This window comes from Prosopis cineraria, unplaced genomic scaffold, assembly GCF_029017545.1.
Source record: "Prosopis cineraria cultivar Desert tree isolate PC_DT_omini unplaced genomic scaffold, ASM2901754v1 PC10, whole genome shotgun sequence".
Lineage (NCBI taxonomy): Eukaryota > Viridiplantae > Streptophyta > Magnoliopsida > Fabales > Fabaceae > Prosopis > Prosopis cineraria.
In genome coordinates this window covers 17032977-17054061 of record NW_026555341.1, presented here as the reverse complement: position 1 = coordinate 17054061, position 21085 = coordinate 17032977, and the positions used below count along the sequence as shown (strand labels likewise).

The following is a 21085-nucleotide window of genomic DNA, read 5'->3' as shown; positions in this document are numbered from 1 at the left end:
TTAAAATTTGAGAGGCTAAGTTTGAATAGTTCTCTCTTTCTCCTTTTTATAGTTATAATGAATGATATGTATTAATTATGCTAACTTAGGATCATACATTGATTTTTGGGTTCATTTGCATGAAATTGTGTAATTGTGGGCATCTTGTCTTGAAATGATGCATTTGTAATGAGATTGCTATTACAGGTCGTGATATTGATGCAAGTGAAATTATTATAATGCTTGATATGTATGTGGATAGCAATAAGATGCTTATTTTGAGCTTTATGCACACCCTAGATATATGTCAAAATTGGGTTTTAATGGCCAAAATATATATGACTATTTAATTAAACTATTTGTAGTCCATTTAAGTTGATTCGGTTGGTTGTAAGGCTATTGGCACTAAGTTGGAGAGTTTTATACACCCTTGTTGTGGTTTTGAATTGCAATTGGTCAATTTCATTTGTGATTATCCAACTTTTAAATGGTATAATGTATGGTTGTAAGACTGGTGTCAATAGTTAGGCGGTTCTAAGAGCTATGAGTAAACACTTGAATTGCTCAAATCAAATGTTCGATAGTGAAAATGCACGTTCCAAAAGTTGGTTTTGGAATGCTATATTGACAACTGTTGTCATGATAGTAGGGGTACACTACACTGCACCACACAGACCAGATTGCTTGATTTTGATCATTGTATGTATGATTTTGGTTTTCATGCTTTCATTACTTTATTTTACTGTTTTAAAATATGGTTTGAATTCAAACATCATTTTCAAAAAGGTTTCTTAAGATCTCAATATTTTAAACTATTCTTTTAAACCATTGGATTATGATAATCTTATATAAGAAATTTTAATTAATCCTAATTATTATAATGGTATTTATGTTTGTATTGTGTTTTGATAATGTTAAGGCAAACATTATAGCTATAACCTAACTATTGATTTTGGTAGTATGTGGTTAAAGTGATATTTGATTTAAGTCATGTTATACATATGTGAAGTGGTCAAGTGGTTCACATGGTTTAGGAAGTTAAAATATTTGAAAGGTATGTTTTTTTTACCCATAATGGGTTTTTGTGGGTAAAAAACTTCATGCAGAAAATTTTTTGTACAAACCCAAGTCATTAACTATTTAATATGATAAGTTTTGTGTGGATATTTGAATAACTCAATTTAGAGTTGTGTAGAGATAATTATTCATGTCTAAAGTTTAAAATTTTTATTAATATGTCATATGTTAATAGGACATATTAGTTGTGGCACATGTCATTTTTAAGGAGCACCTCTTCTTTGTCATTCACCTTATAGTCATGATGAATGGCTCAAAAATTATAGAATTACCCTTGTTTTGAACAATTTTTTCTTGGGAACCATGCTCCACAATTGTGCTTGTTTTATATCAATATTTTAAATTTTTAAGTATTTATTTTAAAGGGATCCCATTTAATAAATTATTAATCCTAGTTGATTCTTTCTTAATTTATATTATTTTATTTTATACATATAATTCAAAAATTATTTTATTCAATTTGTTAATTATCAATTCTCTTACCTCCAAATATTTTAAAAATAAAGTAATATAAATTAAGCAACTACTAGCTAGAATCAAAATAAGCTGATTTGTGATATTCTAATTAAATAAATTACAAATCAAGTGGTGCTCCTAGTGCATGCAAAACTTTCTCCTCTGGATATTGCACATGTTAATAACATACATTCCACATTCAACATCCAATAACGTAAAATAAGAAACGGATGATAAGATTACCAAGAAAAAAAAAAGAAGAAACTGAGATAAAAAATTAATAATATACATATAAATATGAATAAAAAATCATTATTTCTTTATCGTTGTTAGAGGTAGTACAGGACATGAGGACAATGAAATGAACGCAGTTTGGTCTTTATCGTTTTGGATAATGACAAACCGTAATGCCACGTAAGGTTTCGTCAACGGAGTAGAAAATGGACAAAACATCAAACCCATGCAATTGCAAAACAGCTAGGAATTCCCACGCATGACGCAACGGCAACTATCTAGCTGGACGCTTCCCATTTTCTGGAATTGTGAGTAAAAATTTTTCTCAGTAACCAAACAGGAAATTCTACCGAACCAATGAGGATTTCCACCATGTTATCCCCTATCAGATGCACTGGCAAACCTTCCGCTCTCTCTTCCATCTCGCCATTCCAACCCCAGAGTTTTCTCCCCATCAAGAAACCATCTTTTCTCGAAATTCCAGTCTCAATCAAGCAAAAACGGTATCTCTGCATGGCTTCGAGTACTAGATCAGAAGATGGATCTCAGAAATCATCGATTCAGGTTCTTTCTTGGCTTATATATTTTTTTGGGGTGATCGTTTTTCCCTTACAAAATGAAATGCTTTTTCTTGATTATGTGGAGGATTCTGACCTTCAAGTACTTACTGAGCTCTGGATAATCAAAATTAATTTTTTTTATTCCTAATAGTGTCTTATATATAGAGAAAACATCCTGAATTCTGAGTTCCCAAAGATGATTTCTCTGCAGGGAGGGGAAGCATTTTTCAGGAGCGTTTTGGAAGGCATGCAATCAGTGTATTTGAGTAGAAACCCCACAGCGAAGGCCATCTTGGACCTTGTTGAATCTACTGACAATAGTCAAATCTGCTATGACCATCTGGCATTCAGGACATTTGGGGTATTTTTTTTTCCGACTTAATTTACCAAGTTTCCTCCATGACTCAACTTTACTTGTTTAAATTATTGTGTTTTTTACTGGTTTAGCTGGTAACGCTGAAATGCTGAAGTTGAGAGATTAACACAAAGAAATGGGGTGTACGGGACTTATTTAGTTTACTCACATTCCATGCTTCTGAGTCTCTCACACAACACAATATACAATAATTATTTAATGCAGAGGATCTAAATTCTTTTACTGTATGAACTAAGTATAACTACAATACATTGATCAAAAAATGGTATGTTTAGATTTGATTAGAGACCTTCTTCGGTTATCCTCCACCAGGTGCAAAAACTAAAGAGGCATTCATATTTAGGCTCAACTAATATAGATTTTCCACTTTGTTCATTTATTTGCTTTTGCATTATGCAAGAGTTTCCTTGAAAATGAATGATAAAATGTTCTGTTTTTTTCTCTTGCCCTTGAAAATGTGTGACATTGCAGGTGAATGGCTACGGAATTGATTCGATGGCTAGTTTTTTTGTGGATTATGGCTATAGGCCTCAGGAAGAGTTGAGGTTCCCAGCTAAAAAGTTGAAAGCCCTGTGGTTTTCTCCTCCTAGAAACTCGTTTACTGGTTCTGGCAGTGGTATTCATGGGCCTTTGCCAAGAGTTTTCATATCAGAGTTACTTGTAGACCAGACAAGTCCGCAAGCTCAGGTTTGTTTCCACAGTAAGAATGAATGATATGCTTGGTCAGCACTTTAAATCATGTTTTTAGTTTATTCCTTCCAAGCCTTGTGCAGTATGTCTTTCTTTCTTGGCAAAGTTGAAAAACTGATTAGATTTTTTCCCCTTTTTCCGTTGCAATGTGCCCATTACTCATTGCTCCACAGTGTAGGATTCACATATGAACTCTTTCCATCTTGCATTCCATCACTTGAAAAGAAGTCTGATTTATTTATTTTAAACTCTCAGACATGTTCCTTCTTCGTCTTGAGTGAAAACATGGAGAGATGTTATTGTTTTAGCCATCTCAGTTGTAAAAGTTGTGTTTCATGACTTAAGCAACTTGATAGCTGTGCTTGTGGAAATGCGTCCTAAGATCAAATTGGATCATCTACCGTCATACATTTGAAGAGATAGTGATACAAAAGGAAGTGACTGTGGATGGGATCCACTTCCCCTCTTGCACCCATTCTTTCTCTCTCTCTTCCTCTTAGTGCACTATATGTGCTTATTTTTGCAGCTGCAGAGGATCTGAATTGGTTGAGATAGGGTTGCATCCAAAAAATTCATATTCATGCAGCTAAAGCAGCTTAATAATTATAAAATCCTGATTGAAATTTCAAGGAATTAATTTTTGTAACAATTTCTGTGTAATTAACGGCACTATGTTCAGTGTGCTTGGGGTGTGAAACAGATTGGATACTCTACTCTGAATTTTATTATAGCACTTCAATATCTTTTAGAATTGAGATTCAATATGACTGGTTGCTTTGTGATCTGCATTATGCTATGGTATATTTCTGAATTTCATATCTGAAGTATTACACGTTTCTGTAACTTGCTTGCGAGATGGAACCTATGGCCTATACTTTTCATTTCAATGGCCAGATCATGTTTGAAGCATATTGAAATTTATTTTCAGGAAATAATTAGAAGATACACCAGTACTTCTGGTGTTGGACACAAGTATGCAGCTTTAGCAAGTTCTCTTGGAATTTTAACATGGGATAAGCCCTCTTATTCTGATTTTCAAACATTGGCAAGGTATTTGATACTCTCTATACGAATAGTAACATCAACTTCAATGTTAAGTCATTCTTTGCATCCATGATACAGATGATTTATTTAAAATGGATGAGTACTATCTTTGGATTTTTTTATACTAATTGAACTTGTGTCTTTTTTGCAATCCTTATTTCTTGGTCTAAGTGTGTTACGGTTTTAATGCACAGTGAAAGTGAGTATGCTGCTTGGACCCTCGTCAATGGACATGCCCTGAACCATGTTACTATTTCCACTCATCGACTGAAGTCACATTTGAGAAATATAAAGAATCTGAATCAGTTTATTGAGGAAAACGATATCAGACTGAATTCTGAGGGAGGAGTTCTGAAAGGTTTGTACCTTGATTTGTTACTGGATATACTGAAGTCTCCTAGATTTTGTTAACAATCCAATCATTTATCATACATTGGGCTGGTTTTTACTGAAATGTGAAAACATGGGTGAAAAGTTTCACCTTTTTCTTTATTTATTTACCTCTTGAAAGTTAGAAAAGATCTAATTCTTGAACTATGTCACTTGCATGTAGAATGGAATGAAATAAAATGAAAAATAGAATTAAAAAAATATAATAATTTTGTAGATGAAACCTGGATTTGGATCCTCTGCATTTTTCTTCACTGAAGTTCTGTGAAGTTGTTTGGTTTTTCAACTTCTTTTCTAACTAAACTCCTTTTGCTATCATTAATTTCGCCAACTTCATCAAAATCCAAATCCAAAGGAACCCAACTGGACAAAACCATCATTGTTTTTATTACATATTTGTCATTTGCACTTTGATAAGACCCCATCTCCTGTCACCATCAAAACTCACGCAAAGGAGATATAAAAAGAATGGCAAAGGGCTGAAAAGATGAGACTATTGGTTTAGAAGAAAATACAATGGGTAACAACCAGATGAGATAGAAAAGTAGGGGGAGTAAAGCTAGTGTTTTGGTAGGGGCAATCTACTTTTGGTCTTTAAATCGGTAAGATCGGTATGTTCGTGTAGAAGGAGGGAGGAATTTTGAAACTGTGAGGGTGAGAAGAGCTCTGGCCTCTCGAATGCCAGATTGAGGGTGGAGGAAGACTATCTTTCTTCATCATTTTCTTTAGTTATTTTAGTGTGTTAGTGAGTGGCTTGTGTTTGCTTCATCCTTCTATCTTTCTGCTTAGTGTTTTGTGATTCTATTCTGTGGGTGTATTTTGTTTCTCTGTAACTGTAATTTTGAGATTAGCTTGAATCATTATTTCTCTTGTAATCCACTTTAAGCATTCAGTATCAGTATTTTCAGTCCCATTTGAAGTGTATTTCTGGTTTTTTTGCTTGTTTTAAGGTGGCTAGAATAGAGGGTCCTATCACAGTTCCAGAGTTAGGTAAACAATATGTTTCTTAATTCATTCGCTTACTTATTTGCTCCTTGATTTCACTCTCCAACTTTCACTGAATGGAGATTCGGAGTTGGAGGAACTGCTCCTTCTAGTTCATAATATAGTACATACTTTAGAAGCATTGTTTAGTCCAAAATATAGGACATTGGAAAGTTCTTGTAATTTTTTTTCCATATCGCTACTTTTTATTTTTCTTTTTGAAAAAAAAAAGTTCTATTGGAATTTCAATTTCCATTATGAAGGCACTTATATATGAGATTTAATGAGGGTATAATTAGAAATGTATAAATTTTTTAATAGATTAAGGTTTCAACTAACTCATTTTAAAACTGTGAATTAATTATCAATGTTTTATATTGTGAATCGGAGGATGTACACTTTGTGGAGCATGGTTTTCTAACTTGCAAGCCGAATAATTGACACACTAACTTCACGGCCGGTTTGATGTAGAATGGGAATGGGAGTGAAAAAACTCGCTCCCTTAAACATGCAAAACACTCTAAGAAAGTCACTTTGCCATCTTTCCCTCACATTCCTTTCCTCAAATTTGTTTTCCATGCACCAAATGCAGCCTAAAGGTATTGAATATGAATTCACCTCATAGATCATTGCAATTTATTGTTCATTGCCATTAAAAAATCATATGATATGACTAAATATTTGTCCCATTACCAGTGAGTCCTGACGATCTTCTCCTGCAAAGCTCAACTGTAGCAGATTCAGTTGATTTCCTATTCTCTGATGGCATAACCAAATCTGTTCCATGCTCTTACATCGAATTCGCTGAGCGCCTTGTACTGCCTCAATATAGAAATTTGGCTGATTCAGAGGTAAATATCAGTCTTTGTTACTGACCCTAAATTTCTAGGTTCTTATTCTGCAGAAGTTTATAATCTGCAAGTTTAATCATGCTCTTGGCTAGAGACCAATTGTTGACAATGATGACTTTTATCAATATGTTGCATAAAGTTAGAGTGGTTGAACTTTGTTTCTTCATGGATCAATTACTGTTTATTGAAGTGACATCAATTTTTTTTTTTTTTTAAAAAGGGGCTGGGTAGAAATGGCCATACTTGATCTTAAATATAATAGCAGCTTTAAAAATCTGCAGCTCAATAGTAAATATTGGAAGCTCAGTTGTAAATGACTGATCCTTCGTGATTTACATTTGCATGATAGTTTTTGAAAGTCTACGGTTTTAACTTAGTAAGGGCATTTTACTCGCTGTTTTTTTTTTTTTTTTGGGGGGGGGGGATGACAATTTCAGACTTTGTGAAAGCATTAAATGTCATGGAAGGAACATGATCTTTATTTGTAATTAAAAAATAAATAATTATTAAAATAACCAATGAAATGTGACTGATAAATTTAAAAAGTAAGCAGTAAATTGATTTTTGGTAATCAAGTAAGGTGTAATTTAAGTAAGGTTACTTGTGAATTAATAGAAAGTTAGTTGTGAATAGATATATAATTTTATGAATCTACGAATAGTCACTTGTGAATCTAAGAATAGTCATTTGTGAATTTATGAAAATTCAGTTGTAAATGAATGAATAGTCTTGTGAATTTATACATTACTTGTGAAAGAGTGTCACTTTGAAATAAATGGAACCTTTATTATAAATGGATATGAATAGTTTTAATTGTAATTCAATGATTTAGGTACCTTTCATATTTTTAAATATTCATTCACAATTGATTTTTCAAAAATTCATAAGTAGTTATACTTAAATTCACAGTAATGATGTATATATTCATGAACTTGATATCCATTCACAATTGACTTTTCATATATTTACAATTGATCTTTTTTAAATTCACGTCCAGCTTTTCTTAAATTCATGAGTGACTTTCTATTAGTTATTGCAATAATTAGAAGAATTTTAATTGCAAATAAAGCCATAGTCCTTCTCTGACATTATTTCGTTTTGAGGTCTTCAATTGTCATTAATGTCTTTGTAAGGTCCATAATTGTCATTTTTCTTTTCAATTTTGCTCAGCTAAGGACCTGGTTTCATAACTGTCATTTCCCCTTGATCTATTAATTAGAGATAAAATCATTAATGCTTGTTTGTATGACTTGAACAGGTCAAAGAGCATCATAGGAGGGATGGCTTTGAGGTTGGAAATGCTGATAAGATCTTTGAAAGCACATCCAAGGTGCAGTTAAGTGGAACTGGATCATAAGATGACCAACCAAGATTAAGTACCCTTTATTACTTTCCTTGGGAAAGTGTTAGCATATTATATCTGGATAGTCTAGATTAAATGCTTTTATAATTCATCTAGGTTCTACCTGTAAAGGTGTGTTAAGATTAGGTATTTAGATTTGATATTTTCTCATCATGAAAAATCCTGATATGATTTATGCACCTTAGGCTAATAAATCTCATGTTCTTGAAAATGGAGCGACTAATTTACAGAATTTTAAAATGAGATAGAAAAGAAAATTAGAATGCTGGACGATGTGAGAGACAGTTGTAGAAATAAAAATATAATTTAAAATGAATTATGAAAATCAAGTAAGCGTGTTAAAATTTTATTATATATTTATAAAATACAATTTAGGATATTGATTAGGATGTTGTTGGTGGTCATGTTATTGAGAGGCTAATGAGTTATTTGTCCTACTGGTAACATTACTTTTCTCGTTTAGAATGGGTCTTGGGTTTGAATTTAGTGCTGACATGTTTGTGTGCGTTCATTCGGCAATACATGTGGCATGATATTGATGTTCGTTTTGAGTTTTACTGATTCAACCATAGGTCACATATGAGCTCTAGGTGGAATTTCTTCTTCCCAAATTCCATCTCTTCTAACTTCTTTTTTCGGTTGGTTACTAATTTTTTTTTGGGAAATAAAGTCAAATGACTGTGTTAACTAAAAAGCATAAACAATAGTCTTACAATTCAAAAAAATAAAAATAAAAAAGGATAATTACAGAGAAAAAGATCAACATGCCTATTATTACTATTATGATCTATCATTAATCAGCTTATTGCATAAGATACAGTTTATTTAGGTTTGACTCATGAAACTGTGCAATGTTTAATATAGTGGTATATTTGTTATGTAATTAGTCACAAGATATCTTCGTTTATTAAGAATAATTTGGTCTTTTCACATTAAAAAATAATTGCACTTGGATTTTTGGACCAGCAGAAGTATATTAGAATGAGACTACAAAGAAATTATTTTCCTTCAATGAGCCTCATATGAGATTCTCCCATTTTTTATATGACACTTATTTTATTTTTCTCAACTAAAAATCAAAATCTAATTTTTGTACATAATCTCATTTAGTACTTGACAATAATATTTAACAGAGGTATATTGAATAATAAATATTAGAATAAAATATCTTAGTTTAACATTTTAATAAGTATGGGGTAACAAATTTTACAAGTTATTATCTATATTTTGATTTTTTTTGGCAAATATCTATATTTTGATTTGATTTGGTTTGGTTTAAACGGGGTGAGAAAGTTTTAGAGTGAAGATAAGTTGTTATTTTTTTTTCCAAAATTCATAATAAAAATAAAAGAAAAGGGGGAGAGAAATTGATTCATTTAGGCTTACAAAAACTTATGTATATTACAAAGAATAAAAGATGAAGATGAATTAATTAATTTACACTAATGAAAAATTAAATACTCCCTCTGTTAAAAAATTTAAAGCATTCTTTTGAGGGATTTGATATTAAAAAATATAAGTTATTTTTAGTGTTGCAAAGTATAATTAGTGTGCCTTTTTAAAAGAGCCCATAATAAATAAATTACTTTATATTTATTTTAAAGCGAAGTGTTCTATTAAATGAGGATAAATATATAAATATGGTGTTAGTTTGAAAACAATTAACAACTTTATTGGAGCAAAATTTATTTAAAAATATCTTATATTTTTAAACGAAAAGAGTATCTTTTTATTTAATGTTGTAAAACTCATGTTTTTTAGTAACTGCACATCTATAAGTAATATTGATGCATTGACTTTTTCTACGGTAGCAATGCTAAAAAAAGAAAGAATATTTGTCTTAAAGGAAATAATATAGGGAGAATTTCAATGACCACACTCATTTAAATTTAAAATCCTTAAATTTTTAAAATTTCATTGCAGTTTAGGGATACTGATTTGATATTAAATTTTTTTTAAAAAAATGAAAAAATTGCTCTTATTTAAATTAATATTAGAACTGTCCTACTTAACTTGTTAATTGCCTCACTTTACTTATTCATTTTCTTACAAAATGTTAGTTTGCCCTACTTTACTTGCTCATTTCCTTGGAATGAAATCAAGTGAAAGTTTAACAATGAATAAGTGAAATAGGACAATAAATAACAGTTTATAAGTAAATAAACAACATATAATATAGGAATCAATAAGTTATATTAAGATAATTCAAACACTTAAAATAAAAATAAGCTAAGTAGGGCACTTAATAATAGTCCATAAGTAAATTAATAAATAAAGTTGGATAATGAGCAAGCAAAGTAAGGAAGTTCTGATATTAATTTAAATGAGGGGCAATTTTGTCATTTCTCTCATAAATTTAAATCAAATCAATACCCTTAAATTGTAGTGTAATTTTAAAAATTGAGAGGTTTTGAATTTAAATAAGTGTGATCAATGAGTTTTCATTGAAATTCTCCCTATTATATGTTCTTTATGCCTGTTAAGAGTGGTGATTTAGGACTAAGGCCAAACCAGCGAGTGAATATCTTGTTGCTAGCTAAACATATATCCTTTTCAAGAATCTTATAAGACAATCCCTTTCCACACCAATGCCTCAAAATTATTTTTAGGCACAACTATGGAAGCTCAAATTGTCTATGAAGTATCTATTGTGTGGGGAAATTGATCAACAGTGCAATTCCAAGTGGGAATTCATTGCTAATGTGTTTGAATAATGTCCCTTCATAAGAGCCATATGGTTTGAGCTTTAATCATTAAAACTGATTTAATTGGCCAAACTGGAATTCGTTAGTGGATAAGGGAATGGAATTTCAGTTTGGTAGTAATTAGGGATAATTGTATTAAAACTGATTCCTTGCTATGAAGTATCTGTTGTGTGTGGAAATTGATCAACAGTGCAATTCCAAGTGGGAATTCATTGCTCATGTGTTTGAATAATGTCCCTTCACAAGAGCCATATGGCTTGAGCTTTGATCATTAGAACTGATTCAATTGGCCAAAGTGGAATTCGTCAGTGGACAAGGGAACGGAATTTCAGTGCGGTAGTAATTAAGGATAATTGTATTACCACAGCTCATATGGTGGAAAAGAAATCAAGCAATTCATGAATATATATGTCATTCTAATTCCTTAGAAGATCATAAGAGATTTCAGTGGAATTATTCGTTACCTGGATTTTGCTTGTAAGTAGTCTTTCCCCAAGCCAATTGTTCATCAATCACAAGCACCCATCTTACAAAATCAAAATGTCTTTGATTTAATTAATCGAGGATGGACTATTTGGATCAAGAAGTTCAAGAGCAAAAGGCATTGGAAATGTGCAATTCTTACCAGATTCATGGGAGATCTTTTACTATTCTTACCTGAATTTAAGATCCCTCTAATCTATAGCTTGCATGTGTGCCAAGCTGGATTATTAAATTTTTCCAAGACAATGCAAAACTACCTGAATTTAAGATTTCTTGCACGTGTGTGAAGCTCTCTCCTCTGCATTATTAAGTTTTGCCAGACAACAGTTGGGACTGAGATTCAATAAACATAATTGGCTTCAAGACTCACTTCCTAGCTATATCCCTTAATCCCTAGATTGCCCTTCCTCCATTGATAAAGATCTGATTCACAAGTTAGAACGAGTGAATCTTAAATGCCTTGTTGGAGATGATTGTCCCTTTCCGTTCTCTAAGAGGCTGAAGAAATATAGTCACCCAGACAAAACAAATCTAGTGATTCAAGATGACCCTAAATTGGTTGGCAACTGCTCCTTTGCTAAAGGTAAAAGTCCTGGTAAATTGAAAGGCAGAAAGACAAGAAATTTCAAAGCTAAATAGATTGATTTTGATGTCCTAGTTGATGTTCCAATTAAAGGAGATCTTCCTCCTAATGTGGTTTTTCTTCCCCCACATTTTCTCTCAATTCTTCTTCTCATAGGCTTAGTGGCTTGCCTTTAAGGGCCACCAAGTAGCCATGAGTCTTCTAGCCTAGAATTGTCAAGGTTTGGGGGCTACCCTAACTAAGAATCATCTCAAATTCCTCTGCTTTACACATAAGCCCTCATAGTTTTTCTTCTAGAAACAAAAATGAAATAGAATAAGATCAAGTGTCTGAGAAGAAGAGATGGTTCGATCATGGTTTTTCTCTAGATCTTAAGGGTCATTGAGGAGGACTCTATCTTTAGTGGTCTAATACTGTTACTTTGGAAGTTCATACTGCCTCAAGGAATTTTTTCCACACTACTATTTATAACACCTTTTTTCCCTCAAGCTGTTGCTGTACTTTTGTTTTTGATCCACCAAGAGAAGAATTGAAGGAATTATGGTGGAGTCAAATAATCCATTAATCTTGGTGATGCTACCCCTTGGTTCTGTATAGTTGATTTCAATGAACTCCAATATTGTTATGAAAAGCATGGTGGAAGGACTCTTCTACCTAAGTCATCTAAACTTTTCCATCTATTTTTGTGTTCTTATAGTATGATGGATTTGAATTACAGTGGCCCTAGTTTATGGCCAACAACCATAAAGGAGAAGATGTCATCAGGGAAAGACTTGATTGCTTTATTTGTAATGTCAATTGGAGACAATTGCATAAGAATGCTTTACTCTTAGTTCTTGATCTTGTAGGGTTTGCCCACTCACCATTTTTGCTAAACTTGGAAGCCAATGTAGTTCAAAAACTTAAGAAATTTTGTTTTGAGCTCTTCCAGCTAGATCATCCTAAGTTTCTTCACATTGTTAAAGAAAATTGGGACTCTCTTAGTCCTAATCTATAGATGGAAATTTCATGGTTTAATAGGAATTTTATGCATACAAGAAAAGCTCTTTTGGTTTGAAGCAAACATAATTTTACTAATTCTGCTATCCTAGTTAGTAAGCTAATGGTGGAACTAATAGGATGTTGTGAAGGCAAATGGTCTGACACCAAAGCTAATCTATCTCAAATGCGAATTGGAGTTGCTTGAGAATAAAGAGGAAAAAAAATGGTTCTAACACACCCTTGTTAACTGGTGCAAATGAGGTGATAAAAACTCCAAAATTTTCCACATGAGCACTATCTGTAGGTAGCACTGGGCAAACGGGTTGCAGGCCAGCCCGTGGGCTAGCCCGCGCGGGCTGACAGTTTTGCGGGTTGGGTTGGGCCAGCCCACCAGATAAAACGGGCTAGAAAATCCAACCCAACCCATTTTCCAGCGGGCTAGTCAACCCGCGGGCTAGCCCACAAAAAATTATCAAATTTTTTTAATAATTTAAAATTTATATAATATAAATATATATGTATTTATTTCATATTTTAAAGCAAATTAGAAATTAAAAAACTTATAAATAAATAAAATAAATATAAAATTCAACCAAGCAAATTCATTTTGCTAGATTTTTATTATTAATCATTTTCTCACCTAGGTGTGCTATCTTTGTCACTAATAAAGAAAATTTGAATATAAACTCATATTATTTTTCTTAGTGAATTCATATTTATAATTTCAATCAATAGAATTTATGAGATTAATAAATAATATATATTCAAAACATTTCTATAAAAACTAATAAATCATCTTCATAAACTATAACAAAAATTTTATTTGCAAATTGTAAAAAGAATTTACACTATATTTTAAATGTAAAGAATATATTTAAAAGTTATAAATTATATATTTAAGAAATATTATCATTATTGTAAATTTATAAAAAGATTAACCCGCTTTTTTGCGGGTTGGGCTAACCCAGTCCGTTTTAAAAAACGGGCTAATTTTTTCAACCCAACCCGTCAAATTGTGCGGGTTAAACGGGCTAGCTTGCAAGCTCAACCCATTTTCCCAGCTCTATCTGTAGGCACTAGAAAAACAAGATTCAAAGATTAAAAAATTAGAATGGAGATTGGATAAACTCTTATAAGGAGATCAATTTTCAATTGTCCTCCTTTTACGACTCCCTCTTCCAATCTATGGGCTCGAGGGACTTTTTTGATGTCCTTGGCTTTGTTGAATGGCTTATTACTAAGGAAGATAATGAACTTTAGGTGGCTCCTTTCTCAAATCAAGAAATTAAAAAAGTAGTCTTTGATTTAGGAAGCACTAAAGCCCTTGGCCTCGATGGCTATCTAGGAATGTTTATCATAAGGTATGTCATATTGTAGGTAGTCAAATCTGTGCTGTGGTGAAATAATTTTTTAGCAATAATGGATTTCTACGGGAACTTAATGAAACGGATCTAGTTATGATCCCAAAATTTGATATTCCTGAGTTTGTGGGTCCATTTAGACCTATAAGTCTTTGCAATTTCTTATACAAAATTTTCTTCAAGCTGATTGCAAGTTGATTGAAATCTATCATGCCCCACATAATGTTTGAGAACTGAAGAGCTTTCATCCAAGGGTGAGTTATCCAAGACAATATTTTTATTGTGTATGAATTCTTCCACTACTTAAGAACCGGAAATGGTAAATATCCTAAAGTTGCTATCATAATATGTAACATCCCAAGTTCTTAATCCGAAAACTAATTAATGATTAAGGATAAATTAGTAAATTAGTGGATTAATTAATTAAATCATAATTTAGAATTTTGAATTTATATTTTGGGTCATTGGATAATCATATGATCAAGATTAGATGGAAGTAGAGTGATCCAAGAAAGAATAGGAAAGCTAGAGTGAGAAATGACTCATTGTGCTATATGCTACGGCATGGCACAATATACCGCAACACATGAAACAATAATTTGACTTTAAAGTTAGGTGTCTAGCTAATGGAATGAAGAGAAGGGGAACGAAAACATAGAAGCATTGTAGAGAAGGAGTAAAGCTATACTAAGGCAAGGAAGTTTAAGCACCTAAGAGATAGTTTCGACTTATTATCTACTAGGTAAGCTTAATACCTTCTTACTCATCTAATCTATCCCATTCTCTCTTAATTTGAGATATAGAAAAATTAGATTGTGAGGTTTTGAAGGGTTGTTTTCTAGCCTAATAGCCGTAAAAGGGTTATTGGAAGTTAAATTAAGAAATTATAGCTAATTTGGTGGTTGATTGTTGAGTTTTGAGACTTTGGCTCAATTTTAGTCTTAATTGTGAGGTTTTAAATTGTGAAAAGCCTATGTTGATAGTAATGGATTCAGCAAAAGTTGTAAGAAGTTTATGACAGTTGGTTAGGACTTAAAGTGGTCTAACGATAGAGATTAGAAGCTTAAGCTAGTTTAATAGTAGTAATAAATACTTATGCTCAATTTAGAATTTACATATATCACTTAATCTTTGTAGATTATTATGGCGCAAGTGTTTATTGAGTCACTACTATAGAAAGGTGTATAATTGACGCCCTATAATTGACGTTTATTTGAAAAAAACGACAAATAAAAAAGGCGGAGAATACTTGACGGTTTTTACGAAATAAGCGTCAAATATTTAAGTAAATACTTGATGGTTATTTAAAGATAACCGTCAAGTATATATATTTGACGTTTTTTATAAATAATCGTCATATAAAGCTAAAATTTACACGTCGATCTTCAATAAACAAACGTCAAATTAATAGTAGAAAAAAAATTAAATTTTTTCACATACTTGATGCTTGTTTTGAAATAACCGTCAATTTTGTCTGCTATATACTTGACAGTTGTTTTAAAACAAGCGTCATATATGTAATACTTGACAGTTATTATGAAATAACTATCAAGTATTGTCATTTAAATTTCCTCCAGATTTTTTTTTCACTCTCCATTTCTGCAAATCTTTCGTCTTCAGAAACAAACCCAGAGCCACCGAAACCCATTTTTCGTCACTCTAACTGCCAAAAAACACATTTTCGATCTCGATTCTTAAGGGGTTTTTGATTCTCGGCCTCCATAAGTCTCGTGGGCACTCGTTCATTTGGATTCTCGGTCTCTATCACTCTGCAACAGACTCTCCTCTCTGTTTTTCTGCACAATCGATGTTCCCTCTTCTTGTTGAGGTAGGTTCTTGCTTTCCTAATCATTAATCTTCATTTTAAATGTATGGGTTGTTGATTTTGATTTTCATACGTAATAAATAATTTTTGTGTTATTTATTTTGATCTGCATTGTTGTTCTTCCCGGTGAGTGTTTGAAGTTTTGAGTTTTTGGGTACTTAATTATTGAATTAAGGGATCATCCAATTATTTTGTTGATATGAGGAGATTCATTAAGGATATGAAAATAGTATACCACCTAATTACCTTATTTTTAATATTTTTGATATTTTAAATTGATATTTATATAGTGTTTGATGTGGTTTAATATGATTTTAATTAAAATTAAGTTTCTTATTAATGTTGTTATTATTGTTGTTAGATTATATATAGTCTCATTATGGATAACTTGATTTTTTTAAAGGCATAAAGACCTGGTAATATTCATTTTAAGCCGTTATATATACTATTAATTTTTTTTAAATTATTCTTGAATATAACTTTATGTGTTTGTTGTTGTGGATGCTGTTGTTGTTGTCATTTAGATTAATAGGAAGAGGGGATAAGGCTCGGGAAACTCTCTTTTTTAAGTTGTTATGCTGTCGAAATTATTTCAATGGCTAGCATTAAAATATAATTATTAGTTTTAAATAAGATTAAAGAGGGAATGTGCAAACATGTGGTTAGTGACTTATTGACTAATTGATCTTTGTATCTAATTTTCCCACTATCTAGGAGTAGTCAAAGTCAATAATCATATTTCCCTCTTAATCTTTCTAGGAATTATGGATAAGAAATGGATGTCTGTCAATCGTCTATCCAAGGAATATTGGGATGGGGTGGTAAATTTTGTTAAGCTTGCAGTTAAGCATGCGGAGGATCCTACTAAGATTGTTTGCCTATGTTTAAAGTATGGTCTTGTGAAGCGGGTTAGTCCAGATACTTGTGAAGAACACCTAGTGATTAATGGGATGGATCAAAGTTACAAGTGTTGGACAATGCATGGAGAGACAAGAGATGATATTGGTTGCAGCCAGAAGCATAGTGAAAGCTGTGCATCATCTCCTGATGATTTTGACACATGCACACTTGAGGAAGATTGTCTTGAATAGATGGCCAAAGCAGTTGAAGAGGACCTCGAGGATTATCCGGAAATGTTTGAGAAGTTGAAAAGTGATGTGGAGACACCGTTGTATGCTGGTTGTAATGCATCAAAGTTGTCAACAGTGTTAAAATTGTACAACATGAAGGCAAAACATGGATGGAGTGATGCAAGCTTTACTGAGTTGCTTGGGTATTTGAAAGTAGAATTACTTCCTAAGGAAAATGAGCTTCCTTGTCGAACATATGACGCAAAACAAGTATTGCGATCAATTAGCATGAGTTATGAAAAGATACACTCGTGCCCTAATGATTGCCTTTTATTTCGGAATGAATATGCGTCGTTAGTCGAGTGTTCAAAGTGTAATGCCTCATGCTACAAGCAGAACGGATCAAGTCCCGTGAAGGCACTATGGTATTTTCCAATCGTGCCTAGATTTAGACGCATGTATAGCAGTGCAGAAATTGCGAAAAACTTAACATGGCATGTGGATGAAAGGATAAAAGATGGCATACTTTGTCATCCTGCTGATTCTCCACAATGGAGAAAGATTGATTATGAGTACCCTGAATTTGGGGAAGAGAGTAGGAATCTACGCCTTGCATTGTCTACCGACGGGATGAATCCTCATGGGATTCAAAGTAGTAGCCACAGCATTTGGCCAGTCATTTTGGTGATTTAAAACCTTCCTCCATGGCTTTGCATGAAGCGCAAGTATATGATATTGTCCATGCTAATTGCGGGACCCAAGCAACCTGGGAATGACATAGACATATATTTGGCTTCTCTAATTGATGACTTGAAGATCATGTGAGAGTCAGGTATAGAGGTATATGATGGGTATAGAGAAGAAAGATTTAATTTAAGAGCTATGCTCTTCGGTACAATCAATGACTTTCCTGCTTATGGCTATCTGTCAGGGTATAGCATTAAAGGGCAACTTGGATGCCCTATTTGTGAAGAGGGAACACATTATATGAGGCTTTAGCATGGGATGAAGACTGTTTACCTCGACCACCGTAGGTTTTTACACCAAGAACATCATTATCGGCGGTTGAGAAAAGCGTTCAATAGAAATCCAGAAGAAGGTAAGACACTTTTGCCGTTAACTGGTGATGAGTTGTTTGAGAAGATTAAGGATTTGGATATTGAATTTGGCAAACCATTTGCAAGGCACCTTGGGACAACCGGATAGAAGAAGAGATCTATTTTCTTTGAACTCCCTTATTGGACCACCTTGGATGTTCGACATTTTCTTAATGTCATGCATATTGAAAAAAATGTCTGTGAGAGTCTTATTAGGACTTTAATCCAAGTGTCAGGAAAAATAAAAGATGGCATAAAAGCAAGGTTGGACATGGTCTCTTTAGGAATAAGAGAAGAATTAGCACCCCAAGATAAGGGAAACCGTACCTTTCTCCCTCCGGCAGCTTATACGCTATCTAAGAAAGAGAAAACTGCATTTTGTGAGTTCTTTAATGTAGTTAAAGTTCCTGAGGGTTACTCTTCAAACATAAAAAATATTGTATTAATGAAAGATTTGAAGTTGAAGGGCTTAAAGTCTCATGATTTCTATGTTTTAATGGAGGATTTCATTCCAGTTGCTATACGTGCAATTTTACCCCCTAAAGTATGAGAGACGATCACTAAGTTATGTTTGTTTTTCAAGTCCATTTGTAGTAAAGTGATTAACCCACATAAGTTGCCAAGGTTGCAAGCTCGAATTGTATTAACACTGTGTGAGCTTGAGATGTATTTTTCACTGGCATTCTTTGATATTATGATCCACCTAACTGTTTACTTGGTTAGGGAGGTTCAAATGTGCGGGCCTGCTTATTTAAGATGGATGTATCCTATTGAGCGCTATATGAAGATTTTGAAAGGCTATGTGAAAAATTGAAGTCGACTGGAGGGTTGTATTGTTGAACGGTATATTTGTGAAGAGGTTGTTGACTTTTGTACTGAATACCTGAGTCATATTAGCTATGTTGGGCTTGCAAAGTCTCGATATATGGGTAGAATAAGTGGAGAGGGGATCATGGGAAACAAAGTCATTACTATGTCAAGTGTACAATGGGAGCAAGCCCACTTATATGTGTTGCACAACACTGAAGAGATTGAAGAGTATGTAGACAAGCATATGGCTAAACTTAGGAGGGACAATCTCAATAAATCAGAAATTTGGTATACTAGGAAACATAACAAAACTTTTACAAGATGGTTTAAGGAGCACATTCTTCAAAAGTTAAATGTTAATTCCAATTCAGTTTCTAACAAATTGAGATAGTTAGCTAACGGTCCAAGCAGACAGGCCATTTCTTACACTGCTTACCTTGTCAATAGATACACATTTTATATAAGAGAGCAAGATGATAAGAACACAATGCAAAATAGTGGTGTAACTCTTGTAGCTCATTCCATGCATATTTCCAGCACTAAGGATAAAAATCCTATCTATGCAAACATGTCATACTTTGGTGTAATTGAGAATATATGAGATTTAGATTACATATCCTTTCGAGTTCCAGTTTTTGGTTGCAAGTGGATTGATCGAAAAAATGGCTTGAAATTTGATTACCAATTTGGCTTTGTACTAGTCAATTTAAACAAGGAAGGGTATAAGGATGAGCCTTTTATTTTAGCGCAACAAGCCAAACAAGTGTTTTATGTCCCTAACCCTGCTAATAAGGGATGGTCTATTCTTATGTTACATGCAAAAATAAATAAAAATGTAGCAATTGAAGATGACCCATTCGAAGGGACATCAAATCAAAGTAACGACACTGTTGATGAAGCTCTATACATGAGAAATGATCCCAATGAAGGCATTTGGATTTCAAAGAGGGGTAAATTATTTCAGCATAAAAAGAAAATATTTCAAGGAGGGGGAAGTAAAAAACCCAAGTTAAGGAAACAAAAAAGAGCAACTTGAACATATAACCTTTGAATTAATTATGCCATTTTTGTTTCATGTTTGAATTAATATAGTCGATTATATTTAAATTAATCATGGTTGATTAATTTTGGAATTTTATTGTGTTATAGGTAAATGGCTTCAGATTCTGAGTCCACTGAAATCCCTCCATTAGATCCGGCTACAACTTTTACTGATGCTCCATCGTCACACAAAAAATTGGAACAGGAATATTACAATATCCAGCGAGGCCTAACAATAATGGAAGAAGTCACAAAAACAAGAGCAGCAAGGAAAAAATATCAGTGCAGTGGAACAAGAAAGGCCAAGCCATCAAATCTGCAAAGTTTATAAGTTATATTGGGGTTGTGGCAAAGACAACTGTACCTATCACACAAAAATCTTGGCGCAAAGTTGATCAAGCCACGAAGGACATTGTTTGGGAGACTGTATCTGTAAGTTGCATTTGACTAAGTTATATTCTATTATAATATTTTAAATTGATGCACCTAACATATTTATTTTATTTTACAGTCAGGATTTGAAATAGACGAAAGCAAGAAGGATTTTGTCTTTCAAAAGGCTGGGAGGGCATTACGGTCTTTCAGACATTTTATTACACAAAAATATTTGAAAGACCTTAATGCTGAATTTGTAGCCCAAGTTCCTCCCCTATTACAGCCTTTAGTAAAGCAAGAAGATTGGGATGCTTTTGTTATCTCTCGGCGCGAGAAGGAATTTAAGGTATTTATGTTTCTAAAATTTAAATTTTAGTGCCTTTTATTGAATATATCTATTTGTACTAACAGGATATTTTTGTTATTGATTAAAGGGACTGAGCGCCCAAAATAAGAAGAGAGTAGCCAAGAATGAATACCCTTACAAAGCAGGGAGGTTAGGGTATGCAGGTGTGGAGCAGAAAGAAGTTGAGGCTGAGGGATCGGATGTTACCATATCCCGCCAAAGACTCTGGGCATTGGCACAAACAAATAAAGATAGAGTGATTGACAACCCTCGTGTGAAAGAGGTTGCTGAAAAAATTGTAAGTGTTATTCTTATCTATCAATTAATAAATGATTATTAAAAGGCATACTAATTAGCTCTACTTTTCACAAGATTCCCTCTCTCAAAAAGTATCACAGGGCAAG

General features: G+C 33.0%; 1 protein-coding gene and 1 long non-coding RNA gene across 2 annotated transcripts; both read left to right on the top strand.

Moving 5' to 3' along the window:
* Positions 1 to 1984: 1984 nt before the first annotated feature.
* LOC129322875 (uncharacterized) lies at positions 1985 to 8215 on the top strand. The gene is made up of 7 exons (XM_054969322.1): positions 1985 to 2310; positions 2518 to 2667; positions 3154 to 3369; positions 4301 to 4422; positions 4611 to 4774; positions 6487 to 6641; positions 7900 to 8215. Exons 1-7 carry the CDS (start codon positions 2104 to 2106, stop codon positions 7996 to 7998), a joined length of 1113 nt encoding a protein of 370 aa, XP_054825297.1. The 5' UTR covers positions 1985 to 2103; the 3' UTR covers positions 7999 to 8215.
* Positions 8216 to 15885: 7670 nt separating this feature from the next.
* On the top strand, positions 15886 to 20883 carry LOC129321846 (uncharacterized). The gene is made up of 4 exons (XR_008596117.1): positions 15886 to 15945; positions 20069 to 20392; positions 20472 to 20681; positions 20770 to 20883. It is a non-coding gene; the product is annotated as an uncharacterized LOC129321846 (long non-coding RNA).
* Positions 20884 to 21085: the final 202 nt, after the last annotated feature.

What these genes read in the sequence shown, in the direction of transcription:
- LOC129322875 (XM_054969322.1), top strand. Translation starts at nt 2,104, where the DNA reads ATGAGGATTTCCACCATGTTATCCCCTATCAGATGCACTGGCAAACCT. An exon ending in TGGCATTCAGGACATTTGGG is followed by an intron (nt 2,668 to 3,153) that starts GTATTTTTTTTT and finishes GTGACATTGCAG; the next exon opens with GTGAATGGCTACGGAATTGA. An exon ending in TGAGGGAGGAGTTCTGAAAG is followed by an intron (nt 4,775 to 6,486) that starts GTTTGTACCTTG and finishes TCCCATTACCAG; the next exon opens with TGAGTCCTGACGATCTTCTC.